The 20,111-nt window shown below is 32.5% G+C and overlaps 1 protein-coding gene across 10 annotated transcripts in view; it reads right to left on the bottom strand.

The window, feature by feature from the left end:
• The window catches only part of LOC140452259 (DNA-binding protein Ewg-like), a 75,165-nt gene that overhangs the window by 9,173 nt on the left and 45,881 nt on the right, over positions 1 to 20,111 (bottom strand). For 4 of the 10 annotated variants that reach the window (XM_072546398.1, XM_072546404.1, XM_072546399.1 and 1 more), the window contains exons 6-8: positions 13,604 to 13,744; positions 8,505 to 8,658; positions 8,250 to 8,422 (exon numbers count right to left, since the gene is read on the bottom strand). In XM_072546398.1, coding sequence (XP_072402499.1) covers positions 8,250 to 8,422; positions 8,505 to 8,658; positions 13,604 to 13,744 — 468 coding nt within the window. Of the gene's footprint in view, positions 146 to 8,249; positions 8,423 to 8,504; positions 8,659 to 13,603; positions 13,745 to 20,111 lie in introns of all 10 variants that reach the window. The other 6 variants (XM_072546405.1, XM_072546408.1, XM_072546403.1 and 3 more) reach the window with 6 other exon arrangements.

The raw sequence follows: 20,111 nt of genomic DNA, 5'->3' as shown, positions 1-20,111 counted from the left end.
TACAATAAAATTAAAATTATTCTTGCCGTTACTAGGACAACAGAAACCAAAAAGGATGTTGCGCTTGTTGAGTGAATTTTGGCATCCTATGAGTTTCATTTGTAAAACATTTTGCTCGCTATTTTCTTTGACGATAATATCTATTCTAAAAAATAAACACTATACAAATCAAAAACAAAATACATAATACGAAGTGTTCAAACAAAAACAATATACAATAAACGTAAAATAAAATGGTGATGACGTCACCTGACGTCCATATTTGGATAGCTGTCCTGACAAGTGTTAATTGTGTAAAAGTTCTTTAAAAGTGTGTGTTTCTGTACAAAAATTTCAATTAACGTAATTAATTATAGCTAATAAGAGTTCCAACTATAAAAATTAAAGGATGGGAAAAATCAAAGAGAAAAACGACAACAAAAATAAACTTGCGATTGTTAAACGAAGAAATAAAAACACCTACAGACTTAAATAGACCGGCAGCTTATATTGTGAGAATTGAAAGTCTTATTCTCCCCCTGTCAACCCGAAAAAGTAAGATTCTGGACTGCAGAGAAAACTATTTTAGTTACCAAAGAATCTCGTGAAATAAATTTCATCATTGACAGTGGTGCTACGAATCACTTAGTTACGAAAGATGTTGAAAGGTTTTTAGATAATATCCAGGAAGTAATGTAGAACATAAATATGGAAAAGGAGGATCAATCATTGGTGGCAACAAAACAAGGTGATTTGAATCGTACAAGCAGCAATCGATAAACAAATTGAGATGAAAAATATATGGGAATGTAATCAATTCTCATATAATTCAATTTCTGTAAAGAAAATGAAAGAAACATGTCTTCAAATTGTATTCAAAGAGAAATAGGTCAAAATAATGAAATCATGTTGAGATATCAGGTGAATTAAGAAATAGCTAAATGTAAACATCTACCAGAAGCACAAATCAGAGCTGTTGACCGTAGTGTGCCAATGCATATGTGAAATCTGTTTAAAAGGAAAACAATCAGTAATGACAATGAAAGAAAAACAAAAAGAATTTTAGAAGTTGTGTCAACAGACGTATGTAGTCATTTATATATCCAGTAACTCATGACTCAATAACAAGTATTTTGTAAAGTTTACAGTCCATTATTCACATTTTTGTATATGTTATTTGATTGAGAAGAAATCTAAATAGATAAATTTAAAGAATATATTGATATGGTCAATTTAATGCAAAAATTGCATGAATAAGGTGTGATAATGGAAGTGAATATTTCTTAAAAGCTTTTAAAAGATTATGTTCAAATACTGGAATCAAAATTCAGTACATAGTACATAGGAATCTAGAACAAAATGGTGTTCCTGAACGTTTTATCAGAACCATAATGGAAAAGGAAAGATGTTTAGTTTTTTATTCAAATTTAGATAAAAGCATGCGAAATGAGGCTTTTAGCGTAGCAACATAATTAATAGAACTGTAACTCGAACTTTATCTGAGAACAAAACACCCACTGAAATTTAGTATGGTGAAAAGTCATTGTCAAAAGCTAAATTCACCTGTTTTAGGAAACTTTGAATGTTGCTGAGTTGTAACAGTTTTGTAGTTAAGCTAATATATATGTAATTGTAGAAGAGTGTAGGTGTTACAATTCTATATTGGATCATTTTAGTGTTAAGGGTTGGTACTACCTGCGCATGGCAAGTGTGTCAACAAGTCAACAAGAAGATCGTATTGTAACCAGTCATTATTGTTATAATAAAAACGTTTATATTTGTTAAAGTATCTTTCTCACCACGCGTCCCTAGACGTTGCACTATAGTAATGGTGCGTCCAATATATTTCTCATTGATTTATATGAGACAACTTGATTCATACGAAAAAATTTTTTTGTATTTTTTTTTGTAAGAAAATACAAATAGTGGTAAGCAACATTAAGACTATCACTAATCATTTTAATCTCATGTCGGAAGTATCTATATTTCTCTACCATATCTATGTAATAAACAGTTGTGAAGATCCTCGCAATTGTTTCTATATTAAAAGGTGTAATTATGGTTGTTATTTAGAAATGCATTTCCTTTTTGCGTTATTTTTCATTTTCACAAATATACGTTAAACGATTCTTTCATTTTAACAGTACCAGCATCTCTAATCTCTATTATGAAACTCATTTCTTCTGTACTTGTCCTTTATTTTTCTTTAAGACACTTACACCATATACTTTCGTGAGTGACCCTAACATTGTTTATATGTGAAGTATGTGTTCATATAAAAACTCTGCAAAGTAAAAATGGTAAAGAATTGTTCAAAAGAATTTTAAAGTAAGTGTAAATGGTATTATACATAAAAAAACCACTCCCTGCACTGCTAAATAAAATGGAGTATCCGAACGTTTGAATCGGACAATTGTAGAAAAGGCAAAGTGTCTATTGTTTGATGCCAATCATAAGAAAATGTTTTGGGCTGAAGCTGTAAACACAGCTGTTTACTTAACAAATTGATCTTTGGCTTCCGGTTCAAACAAAACACCGTTTGAAATGTGGACAGATAGTAAACCTGATATTAGTGCCCTTCGAATATTTGGCAGCAATGTGATGGTACACGTTCCAAAAGAAAAAAGGTCAAAGTGAGAGAAAAAGGCTATTTTGCACATTTTAGTAGGATATGCTGAAAATACAAAAGGATACAGGGTGTATAATTTAACCACTAAATAGTAAGCAGAGATTTACAAATTATGGAAGACACAAAAAAGTTTGAAGTGATTCATTTTGATTTAAAAGATGAACATGAGGCAAAAGAAACTCTTGATTCAGTGGGGGAACAAAACAAATATAATATTAAAACTGAGACTAAAGATAATGGTAATATTTTTAGTGACAAAGAATCTAGCTACTATGAGGAAGTTAACTTAAGTGATAAAGACTTTGAAGTGCCCAGTTTACTTAAAACATTAGAAGATATGCATATAAAGTCAGAACGATTAAGAAAAGGAAAAGACTTTGGTGAATATGTAACATATATGTGTGCGGAGATAAGTGACATAGATGATGTTCCGTTCACAGTCTCGGAGGCATTACAACGGCCTGATGGAGTAAAGTGGAGAGAAGCCATGATGGATGAAATCCAATCTTTCCGTGACAAAAATGCATGGGATGTGGTAGATGTGCCAGAAAATGGTAGTGTAATTGATAATAAGTGAGTGTTTAATTTAAAGTGTAATAAAGAAAATTAAATTACATATAGTGCAAGACTAGTAGCTAGGAGTTTTAATCAAAGAGAATATTTTATATAGACTATACAGAAACTTTTGCGCCAGTAATAAGATATTCTTCTTTAAGGTTGCTTTTTTCACTTTCTATAAAATTAGGTTTGGATATTACTCACTTAGATGTTAAAACACCATTTCTAAATGGTCATTTGAAAGAGAACATATACATGCAATCATTAGAGGGTTTTGATTTAGCAGGTAACAAATGTTTAAAATTAAATACGGCTATTTACGGGCTTAAACAGTCTTCTAGGGCGTGTAATTATGAACTAAATAATGTTTTCGAAAATATTAATTATAAGAAATCAAAACATGAACCTTGTATCTATATAAAATGGAAAAATAACAAAATACGGTCGTAGCAGTATACAGGGTGAGTCATAACTATTGGGACATAGACTAAGGGCAGGTTATTTGGACCAAAATATGGCTATTGGGCCAAATATGCCTTAATAAAATGTTGCTGAGAAAAAAGATACAGGGTGTTAAAGTTAATTTTTGTTTTTTGTTTTTTGCTAATAGTTTCCCTGTATATTTATATATTGCTATCAAAATTGGCACAGAGGCATAATCTTAGACAAGAAATAGTATTTTATTTACAATTCCACTATCAAATACCAAACTAATAAACAAAGTTGCAACTAACGTAAGGTTTCCGTTTTGACGATAAATCAAAACTAAACACACTTTAACTTAAAAGAACTCACAAAAACTCAAACTAAATGTTCTACATGGTCTCCTCCGATTTCTATGCCTTTTCTAATTCTTTTTATAAAGGATTTTCGGACGTTAAAAAAAATATTATTCTGTCCCCTTATAAGATTAGCTGCATTTTGAATGTATCTCCAAAGTTCGTCTCGTGTATTAATTTCATTGGCATACACTAAGGACTTCATATGTCCCCAAAAATATAAATATAGCGGGTTGTACTCAGGACTTCTTGGTGGCCATTGAAAATCACTGCCTCTGCCAATCCATCGTTGAGGAAATACGTCATTACGATGATTTCTAACAGCTAATGAAAAATGAGGTGGCGCTCCATCCTCCATAAACCACATTTTTCTTCTTACATCCAGTGACAGATCATCTAAAATATCACTAAGAGTATTTCCCAAAAAGAATAAATAAGAATCTCCATTTAAATTCGGAGGAAGAACATAAGGCCCTAGTAGTTGGTCGCCTATAATGCCACACCAAATATTCAATTTAAACTCATGCTGAAAATGTCTAGCTTTAATAGCATGCGGGTTTTCTTCTTCCCAATAATGACTATTTCGCCAATTAAAAACCCCTCGTCTGGTAAAAGTTGCTTCGTCGGTGAACATAATATTCTTAATAAAGTGTCTGTCATTGCGATGTTTATTCAGAATACGTTGGCAAAACTGTAACCGTCGTGGAAGAACTGTTGGAAGTAAATTTTGAACAGGAGTGAAGTGATAAGGATGGAGGTTCTCTTTTTTTAGAATTCTAACAATAGACGACTGACTTATTCCTGTTGCTGCTGATAGATGTCGTGAGCTTATTTCACGATTTTCATCTACTCGAACCAAAAGTTCATCTTCTTGATTAGGTGTGATTTGTTTCGATCGAGCACCCCGATTTTTAGTGTGAAATGACCCAGTTTCACCTAAACTACGATATAATCTTGCAAAAGTTTTGTGATTTAGTTGCCTTCTGTTTGCGTATAGCATTCCATACCTTCTGGCTGCATTGTGGCGAGGCATTTCAATCAAAAAAAGTAATGATTACTTTTAAAAAATGCAACATTACACTACACTGTCACATCAAAAATAATTTACTCTGAACAAATGACATTTACCAACAACAATTATCTGACAGTCCAAAGCATACTTTTCATAAATGAAATAATATTTGAAATCCTTTTTTAAGACTCTAAGCAGTTCGACTGCGTTTTTATCGAAAACGGTTGAAATTATCATGTTTAAAAAAGAGTAACAATTTTACGTAAAAATGATGTTTACGTCATATTTTCTAATAAAAATTACTAAAAAGTTTCATCAGAAAAAGTTTAGACTCAATTTGATCATTAGGAATGATCCACGTGGCGCCCTCTATGACAAAACGTAAAATTGTAAATAAAATACTATTTCTTGTCTAAGAATATGCCCCTGTGCCAATTTTGATAGCAATGTATAAATAGACAGGGAAACTTTTAGCAAAAAACGAAAAACAAAAATTAACTTTAACACCCTGTATCTTTTTTCTCAGCAACATTTTATTAAGGCATATTTGGCCCAATAGCCATATTTTGGTCTAAATAACCTGTCCCTAGTCTATGTCTCAATAGTTATGACTCACCCTGTATGTAGATGATTATTTTGTATTTTCAAATGATGAAAGTGAAACAAGTAGAATAAAAAATGAGCTGTAAAGTATAAATTTTGTTATTAAAGATTTGGGATTTGGGTAGAATTAGGCAATGTTTAGGTATGCAAATAGACTTTGATCCAAATAAAGGTTATATTGCCTTGAATCAGAAAAACTATATTATTCAGTTGTTAAAGAGATTTAACATGAGTGATGTCAAAGGAGTTAAAACTAAAATTGAACCAAAGTTATCTTTAACAATTGATGATAGTAACAATTGTATTAGAGATAAATTTTCTTATCAGAGGCTAATGGTAGTTTGATGTATTTATCTGTTTTAACCAGACCAGATATATCATTTACAGTCAGTTTCTTGAGCCAATTTAGTTCGTAGATCCTTTACTGGATATTTATTTAAGCTTTGTGGCTCTGCAATATCTAGGCAAAGTGCAAAACAAAAAACGGTATCTTTATCTAGCTATGAGGCAGAATATATGGCCTAGTCAGAGGGTGTTAAAAAGGATGTTTTTCTTAGAGATTTGCTATTGGGATTTCACTGAAAAAACTTAATGTATTACTTATTTAATGATAAATATTTAATAATAAATAATATATAAGTGCATTAAACTTATCAGCAAATCTAATTTATCATAAAAGAAGTAAGCAAATTGATGTAAGATATCATTTTTTGAGAGACCTAATATCTGACTCTAACACTGTGATCAACACCGCTTAATAAGCTTGATAAATCACATTACCAAAGTTTTCACCAAAATCGTACACAATAGAATATATATATATATATATATATATATATATATATATATATATATATATATATATAACAAATGCGAAGCAAATATATCGGAGTCACAGTTCGGATTCCGAAGCGCATTGGGCACAAGAGAGGCGATCTTCAGTCTGCAAGTTTTAATTCAAAGATGCAGAGATATGCACAAGGACGTCCACTTGTGCTTCATCGACTTCTGCAAGGCGTTTGACAATGTCAAACATGATAAACTCATGGAAATGCTCAGGAAGATGCATATTGATGGCAAGGATCTGCGCATAATAACCAGTCTCTATTGGAACCAAAGTGCTGAGATAAAGATGGGCAACTTACACAGTGGGAAGATAGATATTAAAAAGGGTGTACGACAGGGATGCGTCCTCTCGCCGCTCCTGTTCAATATATACTCTGAACAAGTCTTCAGAGAAGCACTGGGAGAAGTTTCGGAGGGTATCAACGTAAACGGAGAGGTAATCAATAATATTAGATATGCTGACGACACAGTTATTATCGCAAATGACTGCAACGAGCTTCAAAAACTCATGCAAAGCATACACACAGCAAGTCAAGAATATGGTTTAGAACTCAATACAACCAAAACTAAATTCATGCTCATCAGCAGAACACAACAACCTCCGATGCAATTGACATTAAACAACCGAAAAATAGAACAAGTGGAGACATACACATACCTTGGAACCACAGTCAATACAAAATGGGACCAGTCAACAGAAATAAGATCACGAATTGAAAAAGCGCGAAACGCGTTCAACAATATGAAAAAGTGGTTCACAAGCAAAATCTCAATGGAACTAAAATTAAGACTGGTCAAGTGTTATGACTTCCCGGTCTTGTTCTATGGAGCAGAGGCATGGACCACGACGGAAGCCACAATGAAGAAACTAGAATCCTTTGAGCTGTGGATATATCGCCGTATTCTTCGGATATCCTGGACAGACCACATCACTAACGTGGAAGTAATGCAGAGAATAAGCAAAAGCAAAGAAATAATCTTCACCGTAAAGAAACGGAAGCTTGAGTACTTCGGACATGTCATGAGACATACTAAGTACCGGCTGCTACAGTTAATAGTCCAAGGAAGAATCGACAGTAGGAGGGGACCGGGAAGAAGACGACACTCATGGATGCATAACCTGCGACAATGGTTCGGACTAACATCGACCGAACTGTTCAGAGGTGCCGTAAACAAAGTCAAAATAGCCTTGTTAATTTTCCAACGTCCGAAACGGATAGGACAAAGGAAGAAGAAGAAGAATATCTGACTCAATCATTAATGTAAAATATATGCCTACTGATGTTATGCAAGCTGATGAGTTGACTAAAGGTCTAGTTTCTGAAAAGCTGCACAGATTATTGAAACTGTTAGGTTAGGTAACCTATTAATTTTGTTTGGTAAGTGGGAGTGTTAACATATTGAAATCAACTAAACAAAATTTAAATATTAGCGCCATATGTCATTTACAGGAAGTTAAGATTGGTACAATGTAAACTGTCAATTGTATTCGCTTTTGGAACAAAATTAAGTTAATCTTAACTGTATACTCAACTGGTTCGTTTCATTTATAGGTTTAAACAATTTTTACATATTATACATATATATTCATATACATATATTATATTCCAAGTGTCCTTTATGTAGAGTATCGATAATGTACCGATGAAACTTGTTTATATTTTCAGGGGTACTCCAATTTCTCTTTTTTATTTATCATTTTTTCTTCACGTTGACCTCTACAATGGTCAGGTCCAATTAACAAGTTACTTATAATTAATAATTTGAATGTTCATTCTCTTAAATAAATTCTTTTTGTTTGAACAAAGAAATACAAATAAAACTACTATCAAATAGTACTTACTTTTGGTACTTGAACAACAGGAGCAACACAAACAGTACCATCACTACTTGCGTGAAGAGCCTGGATATTGGCCACCATCGAGTGGTACGCTGTAACAGGTACGGTGATGACGCCGCTAACTGTAGAATTGTTTACTTTTAGTATGTCTCTTGACCAAAAGTTTAAAAACTTACCTTGAAATAAAAAATAGAACTATCATGAGTTTTACATAACTATAAATATACAATATCCAATAAATGGTTTCCGCATACGTACCATGTCCATCTTCTGCTGTCAAAATAATCTGCCCTTCGGAATTTAAGGTGGCTTCCGTTACAGAATTAAGGTCAACTACTTCACCCGCGGCACCACCTTCTGTAATTGTTTGAATGGCGTGAACCTGGTTTCCATCACCCTGTGCAGACTGTAACTATTAGAAGTGGAAAAGTTAAATATTTACCGTTCCCCTTTACGTTAAACCAAACCAAAACACACTGAAAGCAAAACTTAAAAAAAAACAAACACATTAAAGGATGGAAAATTGGACAGGAATTTATTTTAGTGGAACTGTAAGAGGAATTATCACTTAGAAAATAAAATCAAGAATGAGAACAGAAAGCTTCCCACCTTGTTAGTAAAAATTTGGTCCCCAGCATCACCTTTTATTATCAACTTAGATTATTTAACAATAATCATCTCTAGACCAAGAGATTAAGACATAGATACTGATGTAATAAAAAGAACATTGGAGATAATAGACAACCGTTTCTCCCGAAACAAAAAAACCTAGATAGACACTAAATAATAGCATTAATTCTAAAAAAGAGAAGAATTTTACGCTGCTATTCAATTCATATAGGATTTTAAACGAAGACAATTATGGACTTCTTCTTCTCGTCAAAGACAACTTCGATTTGACATCTTTATGAATCTCACATTAGTCCCGCCAAGGCTAATCCCAGACCAGAGAAAATCTAGAAAAACAAAGTCAAGGTATTAATTGAAGAACAAACAAAAAAAAAATAAAAATAATATAAAAAAAATAGATGACTTAGGCACCATAATGGTAAACGACAGAAAGACTGATGCACAATTAGCACGTAGTGGAAAACAAAAATATATTATTTTTGTGCACAACAATAAACTAAAATAAATGCAATGCACAAAGGTCTTATAAAACAGGCAAAACAAGATAGAAGGCAATAACAAATGAAGAAATTTGGAAACCGTTAACCAACAATTGATAATTAACATAATTTACTAGTGGAGTGTAAGAATGTAATTGATTATAAATAAATAATTAGACCAAGTAAAAAGAAAGGAAATAATTTGGGATACCGAACTTCAATATGACACCTGAAAACGAAGATGTTTCGAGATATAAAGTATAATTTTACCATGGGAAACAAATACATGGATCATCAAATAATTAAAAATGTTTACAAAATATACTAAAATTTGTTTGGCATGCTATTTAACAATACGGTTATAGAAATCAGCAGCGTTAATTTATTTTACACATAAAGCAAAGCAAGCAACATGAAAACAAAAATTATATACATAATACACTTTGAAAAATAAGATGTTCTACATTAGCAAATCAACAATTTACGTGCACGTCAATTTAGAGTCGCTCCATTACTTTTTCGGAATTCTTGATCATTTTAAGCAGTGTAAAGACATTTTCTTACTATTTTATGTTTTGAATGATATGTTTTGATCGATCAGTCTTCATACTATTAAATCCGCTGTTTGAGATTAAACAGTTATAGTAGAGTGAACAGTATAGAAGAGAATGTGTAAGATATGGTTACCAAGTTATTGTTTTTAACGAAATATGTTTCCAACTCGAAATTTTCGATGCGTTATACTCTTTGTTCATTTCTAGTGTCCTTATAAGGTGCAGAACACTTTAGGAATCGTTCTTTTTTAACGAAATAATTTTCCAACTCCAACTTAATATCCTCTTCAAGCTACATACGTTTTCTTCCTTTGGTTTCAATTTTTTCAACAGACGTATCTGACTTACCTTCACGTCATTTGAATTTTTTTAGAATTCTGTGAACTATATTTTTCTTACGGTGTCTATCCGTTCCGGATATTAGCGATCAGCATAGCTATCCTAACTTTACTTGCAGCTAATCGGTATATTTGGGTTGTAGACGTATTTAACCACTTCCTTAGGTTTTGAAGCCGTGATATTCTTCTTCTACCAGGTCCTCTCTTTCCAAATACCTTGCCATGAAGAACGAGTTGCAATAAGCCATATCTGTGTTCATTTCTCATAACATGGCCAAGATATTCTAATTTGCGCTCTTTAATTGTGTTAGTGACTGTAACACCACATCTCGAAGGTCTCGAGCTTTTCTAAAGAAGCTTCAGAGAGCGTCCATGCCTCTACTCCGTATAATCTAATGTAGAAAATACATAGCATCTGATGATAGAGATTTTGGTACTAAGTGGTAAATCGTGACTTCTGAAAAGAGACTTCATCTTTACGAACGCTGATCTTGCTTTCCCTGTTTTATTATTTTATTTATGTTTATATGTTTTATTTCAGTAGAGTGGTCCCATTGACTGTTTATGTTAGTACCAAAATATGTGTAGCTATTTACCCTGTCAATTGGATGTTGATGTGTAAAAGATGTGTATTTAATATCGTGCACTTTGTTTCGTTCGTATTGAGATCCAGCCCATATTCTCGAATTATATCTGATATGCGAGACATTATTGCTTGTAAACCATCTAGGCTATCTGCAAAAACTACTGCGTCGTTTGTCTAAATTTGTTTAGACGCACTTTGTAATAAATAAAGCTTCGCTTATGGTATCGTATGGTACATTTATTTAAAACACTACTGTACACTCTTACAATATTACTTATCCTAAATGTAATTAGTACTTAGTTGACGTTGCGCCAATACGTGGTATATCGACTTGCCATCTTGACGTTAATTTAGTTCTGATCCCGAGATAATAATTGTTGTCCCTTTTATAACAGTCCTTGCTATATCAGCAGTCGTTCATAAGTGGGTCGACAACAATAAGGTCGCAATCCACGATTCTGCTGACTCGTACATTCCAACCGAGGCTGTTTCTTGTGTATGTCCTCGATTTGATTTATTTAACATATTTTATATAAACAAATGCGAAATGTGTTACACGTTTCTTTTAACTTATTCTTTATATGAATTATAATATTTTAGGGATAATACCACAACTCCGTTAACTAAGACGCCTTCCTAGAGTTGTCCCAGTGCTTGTTCGAAGATACGCTCCGAGTACATGTTAAATAGCACTGGAGATACTAATGTTGGCAGTTTGGTTGTAATATAAATTATATGTCTCTATCATCCAAGCGCGATTCTTTCAAGGTAGATATGAGCTTGTCATGTTTTACTCTATCAAATGCCTTTTTGTAGTCGATAAAACAATTATATACATCACAGTTGACATTCCTGCACCTCTGGATAAGTGTATAGCGAATAGAGCTTCTAGGGTGCCTAAGGTATCGCGGAATCCAAATTGTGTCCATAACACTCGTTCTTCACATGTTTTATATATTCTGTTATGTATCACTTTTAAAAACGTTTTAAGTATGTGGTTCATTAGACTAATTTTTCTGTAGTCTTCGTATGTTTTTGCATTTAATTTTTTTGGTATATCTACGAAAGTCGATTTTAACCAGCTTTGGGGAATATTCTAGTTAAATATATTTTGTTAAACATAGTCGTTATCCATTGTATTCCTTGTTCGTCCATAAGTTTCAGGAATTCTGTATAAAATTTGTCAGGCCCTACAGCTTTACCATCTTTAGTTTTTCTAATAACTGCCGTGACTTCTTAAATGGTAATCGGGGGTCCTGTTAGGCATTCTATGTCTTCAATGGCAATCTGCCTTTCATCTGCAAATGTTACTTCCACATATTTCTTCCAAGTGTCCAGTCTCTCTTCCACACTTAGCAGTAGATTACCGGTTGTCTGCCAAACATCCAACTCTTCTAGAATTGTATAAGCCTGCAGCTTCTTTAACTATTTTTATGCATATTAAATGCACTGAACGGGGATCTGTGTGTCCTTAGCCATTCTGATTGCTTTTTTGATCTCTTTGTCTATTTTTTTGTATAATGCCTTGTTCTGATCTTTGACCTTTCGCCTCTCTTCCATCATATCTAGAACCTCATTTGTCATCCACGATTTTTTCTTAATTTTTGGTGGTTTGAGGAATTTTTCTTTGTATGTCTTGTGAAATTCTATGCAATTTTTCAAGCTCCTGGTCTATTAATGAATAACGGTATTCAAATTGCTATGTATGTACTGTTTTACACTCTATTCTGTGTGTTGGTCTTTGATTAGCCTGATGTCGTATTTTGGGTTGATACTACGTCGAATCTTCTTTAGCCTGACCCTCATTTTGCAAATCAGTGGGTTATGGTCTGACTTGGTATCGGCTCCTGGGTATGTCTTGACTGATGTAATACTGTTATTAATCATAATGTAATCTATTTGATTTCTGACTATGTGGCCTGAAGTATCTTGAGGTGATTTCCACGTGTATAATCTTCTGTATAGGAGTTTGAAGTTTTAGTAATTATAAACTCTTCTTCTGATACAAATTCACCCAATCGGTCTCCCCGCTCATTTCTTTCTCCAAGCCCAAACTGTCCTATGAATTCTCCCCATTGTCTCCTACCAATATTGGCATTTAATCACCCATAATCAAGGTTAGATCCTTTTTGGGAAGGCGTTTCAAGGTGTTGGATAAATCATTATAGAATGCTTCACTGATATCGTCTGGTTTGCCAGCTGTAGGGGCATATACCTTCATAATGTTAGTTGTTATGGGGTAGATATCAAGTTGAAGGAGGAGCATTCTTTCCGATATGGATACAAAGTTTTTAAGATGTCTGGCAGTTTCTTGATTTAAGATTATACCTACTCCATTTTCCGTTGGGGTTACCTGAATAATATATGTGATGATTGTTAATTTCACATTGCCCAGAGTTCGTCAATCTCATTTCGCTTATTCCCATGATGTCTACTAATAGTCTATCCATCTCCTTGATTGAACTCTTCTCGTAGACATTTTATTCAAAACGTTCTAGACTTATATATTTACAACGTCATTTACCAACATATTTTTATTCCTTTCACGAAGTCCACAATACACGTTTTATACACTACCTGACAGGTACCTATGCGCTTTTACGAATACAAGATATTAATACGTATGTTTTTATGCTTCTTATAGGACTACGTTAAGTCTTAAGTGCAAAAGTAGAAAGTTCTTTTATTTCTCAGCATATTTTTTAAGGGAAAGTACACTATAAAAATTAGTGAGTAAAAACTAATCATTCTGCATAAATAATTAACTTACCGTTGCCATTCCCTGGACATGGGCAGTAGTACCGTCTGGTAACGTGATGATGGGGTTATTGGGATCAACTTGTACGATACTGACTGTGCCATCTGGGTTGGTAATAGTATGAAGTACTGCTGGTGTATACTGCGTAGTAATCTGTAATGTGGTTCAGATCCCTTATTTGATATTAAATATTACAAAAATTTCAACTTCAGCAAATTATACGAAAAAAAAATTAAAGTAATTTAAATAACTAACTAAGATTTAAAAAGAAACAAAACCAAGCTAATAGGAGCACACAACTAAAAAAGTTTTAAATAATTATTTTTAAGAATCTTATAGTATGTTTCTATTTCATCAAAAAACGTAAGTATAATTACAACTTTACAGAAAACATCTCGTAAATGGAAATCATACCTTTCAAAAATATTCTCAACTCAATATTAAGGCGTCAAGTATTTGTTGCCCCAAAAATTAATTATTCCTATCCCAAATTCAATTTTAATATCTGACGAAATTCTCCTTACAGAACCATCGGTTTATTGCTCTAAATATAACCCACAGGACAAAAAGATGAAAATTGCAGCACCGAATCAACAATACAAAAATCTTGACCAATTCAATCCAAGTTAAGGGGACTAAGCGAAGCGACTATTTCTAAATGGCCGAATAAGCTATGCGCAGTGGAACAGTGAGCAACTGAGCAAATTTTCCTACTCGCAAATAATTTTTGTCATTAATTATTATTCATGCAAGAATAAAAAGTATTTATGAGTCACTCATATTATTTAGCAATTTCTGAAAATAATAAATTGAAATTTAGAAAATTGTGAATGGTCCTTTATACAGGGTGAGTCACGAGGAACTGTACCTACATACACCTACCTCGTATGAAGGCCCCTATGAGGAATAACAAATGACTATTAAAAGTGTCTGCTCCCATTGTTTATTAATATTCTGGGTGAGTTGTAAATTTTGACTGCAATATCTATTCGTCATAACTTTTGAACAGTAAGTGCGATGTCTCATATTTTGGTCAAACGTTACATTACTACCACCTAGTCAACTGATTTATTCAAACTGGAAATAATCTGGTTTTGTTAAACATACAAAATAAAAATAAGACAATTAAAATGGCATATGTATTTTTTCCCAACACGATTACTTAATTTTTAATTAAAAAATCAAATTTGACTGAATTAAAAGTTTTACAAAGTGAACTATCGATATAAAAAATGTAACTTTTCTTGCAAAAATTAATTTTTTTTTAAGAAATATCTAATAACATAGCATAACAAATAACTAATAACATTTAACAAACAAACCGGACCTGATTCAAACTGGAAAAAATCAGGTCCGGTTTTAAAAAATTAGTTCGTTTTGTTCACGGAAAAAATTTCACCCTGTATACGGTTCTTGAAAACTCTTATAGGCAAATACAACGACATATTAATTTTTCCCCTCTAGATTACTTAATTTTTAATTAAAAAAAAAACTAATTTGACTGTGAATTAAAAGTTTGGCAAAGCGAACCAAAGATTTAAAAAATGTTTTCAAAAACCGTATACTGGGTACCTTTTTTGGTATGAACTGGAATTTGGTATAGTTTGAATAAATCAATAGTGTAAAGTTTGACCAAAATATGAGAGACATCGAACTTACCGCTCAAAAGTTATGACGAATAGAAAATTCACAACTCACTCTGTATATTATTAAACATTTTTTATTGGTCATTTGATATTCCCCATACGGGCCTCCATAAGAGGTAGAGTATGTACAGCTCCTCATGACTCACCCTGTATTAAGATAAATATTAATAACTTTTTTAGAATTTATACACATAATTATTGCGGGTAAATTTAAATTTCAGACAAAAGATTAAATAAATATAGAGTTTTAGTAATTTATTTTGTATTATTTTACACGTGTAATAATTTACAACTAATAAATTACAATTGTAAAAATTGCAAGACAACGATTTTTTTAATTACTCCAGACATCGAATTAAATATATGGTAGAGTGCTCGAATGTATGAACTTTACAAATAAACGGCAGATATCGAGCAGTTTCTTATTAAATCTTGCCCAAATACTTTCGCTCTCAGACATCTTCAGGGGCATTTCATCAAAAATGTTAGCTATCCAACTTGTCAATGAATGTTATACACATTAAATACATTTACCCAAAAACTAACACTAGACAAATGACAAACAGTTTAAGAATTGTTTCGACACCACATTGAGGGCAACGGCAGGAGACTTAATTCTGTTGAGGGTTTTCTTTCAAAAATACATGAAATATGTCACATGGCGTGACAGATGTCACACAATAGGACATGATAGATGAGAAATAATGAAAGATACAAAATTAAGTATGACAGAAATGTCAAATTTTGACATAACAAAAGCGTTCGATATGGCTTGGAGGTATTATAAACATTAAGTCACCGGGATGTCAAAACTTTCTAAGCAAACGAGATTAAAATCCGAGTAAACCCTCAGAACAAAACACCAAGTAAATGGAATTACTAGTGTAAAAACGAGCATTGACTGTCAGTTATTAGATCGCTCGTTTCCGTATAGGGCACAGCAAAATAACACATGGTTACCTCATCTCTAAATAAAATCGTCCTTTATGCGAGGGTATGGGTATTTATGTAGTGCAAACACTCAATACCTGATAATATATTAAAAGTTTTAGGACCTAATTGTAATTTTAATAACTTTGTTTTACGTTTAATTATCGTAGAGTGATGTTTCAATGCGTAATGACTATGCAAGCTGGATATTCTGAAGCTTACTTGTGTCTCGGGACAGCCAATGCGGAGCCACGACTACAACCGTTTATAGCCGATACCAATGCAAAATGTTTCAACTTGCTTTAAAACGGCGACGTTTATCTGCGATTTTAGATAACTAATTTGTTATTAATTATATTATTTTTTTTATATAATGTAATATATTATATAATATTAGGTTGTATTTATATTTTTTCACAATTTAATTTTATTTAAAGAAGTGAATTGTTGTAAAGTTTGCAATGTTTCTTTTTCTTTAAAAAAAAATTTATCGAAACATTTCAATAATAAACACGTAAAAAATAGTCAATTGTGACTAAAATTTGCGAAAATTCAGCATTGTGCCCGGATACACTATTTAGAGATAAATCATACAAACATCGTCCTAGTTTTGAAAAAGTTAATTCAGATATAATAATCTTTCTTATACATATTTAACCGTTAAGTAAATTCATGAATTAATAATAATTTATTCACAATATTCAAAAATTTTGCCCAAAATATAAGTATAATACGTCCGAATATACTGAATCTTGTTTTACTTACCCAAAATTCTAAACATTGTTCAATTTTAAACTTGTCCAAAACAGTTCAATTCCTCAATATTAATGTTAGTTTTCGTTCGAGAGGTCGAAATATTCAAAAAATTGAACACGTATTAAAAACTCCGGTTAGCATCGGCTATTACCACTTTTGAGACACAAGTCTGAAACTTTTGTTTCACATTGACATTGACACAAGTTTCACAGGTACCAATAAACACAATTTAAAGATGTAAGAAATAGTCAGAAAAAAGGAAACGTTTGGGTTTATATAGACCAATTGCACAACGTCTATTACAGACACTATATGTTTCATAGCAGAAACATTATAGTTTTAAATATAAAACTATTAATAAAGAACATACACTTACTTTTAGGAACATGGAATTTAAGAGGCATATATGGAGAATGCAAACTTAAACATTTAGCGAGAGAAATCGAAAAGTTCCATTTTGACATAGTAGCTTTGCAGGAGACGAAACTGCTGGGAAATGATATATTAGAAATAGAAGATAGTGTTTTTAACAGCGGCGGAAAGAATAGAACGTTAGGCACAGGTTTTATGATAAGAAAAGAGCTAAAAGAAGAAAATAGAGTTTAAACCAGTATCAGGCCGCATATTTAGTATCAGGTTCAAGGTAAGATACCAAAAAATCACCCTCATAAATATTCACGCGCCTTCAGAAGAAAAAGAATATCTGTGTATATTTTCGCGCCTTTCGACATAGAGTGCCAAAAAGAAATAGAACTAAGAAAATCATTAAGGATGGAAATTATCACGAAAGAAACAACAGAGACAAAGAATAGATATATGGAGCAAAGACAAAAAGTAAAGAGGATGCTGAGAGAAAAGAGAAAACACATAGAAAATAAGCTAAAAGAAATAGAAGAGAATTACAGAAATAAATAAATAAAAAACCTATATCAAGGTGCTAGAAATGAAAAAAAGAGGTTTCCAACAAAAACCCATATTCGTTAAAAACAAAGCAGGAAATAATATAAGCGGTGAAGCAGAAATAGTCGAAAGATGGAAAGAGTATTTTGATGAATTACTAAATGGCAATAATAAGTCAAACCAAAGAGAATGTATGGAAGCAGAAGCAAGAATCGAACACTTAGAAGACAGAGAGAATTCACCCAGCAAAGAACAAATCGATGAAATCATAAAAAATTTGAAAAACAATAAATGCCCTGGAAGCGATAACATAACAGCAGAGATGATGAAATATGGTGGAAAACTGCTAAATGATTGGATATACAAGATCATAAAGGATATATGGATAAAAGAACGAATACCAGAAGATTGGAAGGAAGCAATTATTTGCCCATTACACAAAAAAGGAGACAAAACAGAATGAGTAATTACAGAGGAGTGGCGTTACTAAATACCGTATATAAAATTCTATCGAAATCCATAAAAAATAAACTAGAAAAAGAAGTTGAAAATATAATAGGCGAATATCAGTACGGATTGAGACGAGGGAGAACCACAACGAACCAAATATTTGTAATAAGAGAATTACAAGCAGAAAGCTATGAACACAACTTACCAACGATAGCGCTATTCATCGACTTCCAGCAAGCATACGATAGAATAAAGAGGAAGGAATTAAAAGAGACCCTTGAGGAACTGGGAGTTGGCAGAAAGTTGCGTAACATGACCATATTGACCCGACTAGTAGACAAAGTTTTTCTTTGGTCCGATTCTACTGTAACCTTCTGCTTGCTGCGCAAAAATACTCGTTGGAGCTTAAAAAACTGAACTTCTAGATCTGTTGTGACCCAACAAAGATGTTCACTTTAAAATATGCACCCTGAAAATCACGTAATCAATACAATAAACGAATTATTTTTTATAACGATATTGTTCATATTTGTCTATATTCACAAAAATACGACTTTGTAATATTATTTATAACTGCGTACATTTCATATATATCTCTACTAACCTGTTACCAGTTTACGAAACCTATTTTAAACTTTATTCTATATATATCTTCTTCTTTTATTTGTTTCCATTGACGTCTACTCTTATTCTCATTCATAACTTGCCCACGGTATCTTTGATATCAACCGTTCACCTCTTCTGCGCTCTGCACGCGAATCTCCTGTTCTCTCTTGGTTTCCAGTCCTATATGTACACACACACACACACACACACACACACACACACACACACACACACACACACACACACACACACACACACACACACACACACACACACACACACACACATATTATATATTCTCGTATTAGTCTCCGAAACGGCTGGACCGATTTTTATGAAATTTTATATGTGTATTCAGTAGGTCTGGGAATTAAAAAATACATAAAGCTATTAACAGCTTTATGTATTTTTATACAGAATAAAATAGACAGTTTAATAACAGAAGGATATTAACAACTAAACTAGGAACATCAATCTACACAATTCTTATTTTCCTAGTTTAGCTGTTAATATCTTTCCCCTCAAGAACTTTCTATTTATTTGTTAAATAGTTACAATAAAACCGATGATCACCCGTCACCAGTTTACCATAACAGCTTTAACTATGTTTTCTCAAACATTAAATAATAATCCTTGTATCGGAAAGTAATTATTAGTTATTTATTTATTTAATTTCAATTTTACGAGTGTTTCCAGTGATTAGATAAACCTCACATCTGTTCTAACACATCTAGTGTTCCACAACAGACAAAACCTATAAACATCACTTAGGTAGCTTATTTTACTAGCTTTGACGTAAACCCACAGTTAACCAAATAGCCATATTGGTCTTAAAATTTGATGACAGATTATTAACATACCATTTAGAATTCCTCCCAATCATCCAATACATCTTTTGTATCGAATACCTTTTCCTCTTGAACTCGTACAATCCAGCGCGGTCTTGCTACTAGACTAATGTCCAAACATTTTGCTAATGTTGAATATTATTTATTCTCATTGGTATATTTTAATTGTTTTATTTGTGAAATTAATAAAACGAAAGAGTGGTTTTAGTTTCATTTAATTTGATTCGCCATTTTCAGGTCCAAGAATTGATTTTATTTAGGGACGCCTGCAACTTTTTAGTCGCTCTTCACTATTGGCTCTTACCACTAGAGTACTTTGTGATCTACGAAGGTATTAGTAGTTTTTTTCTAAATATAGAATGCCATATATAGCCAGCAGCCCTG

Source organism: Diabrotica undecimpunctata, chromosome 10 (assembly GCF_040954645.1).
Source record: "Diabrotica undecimpunctata isolate CICGRU chromosome 10, icDiaUnde3, whole genome shotgun sequence".
Lineage (NCBI taxonomy): Eukaryota > Metazoa > Arthropoda > Insecta > Coleoptera > Chrysomelidae > Diabrotica > Diabrotica undecimpunctata.
This window is presented reverse-complemented; position numbering and strand designations above follow the sequence as displayed.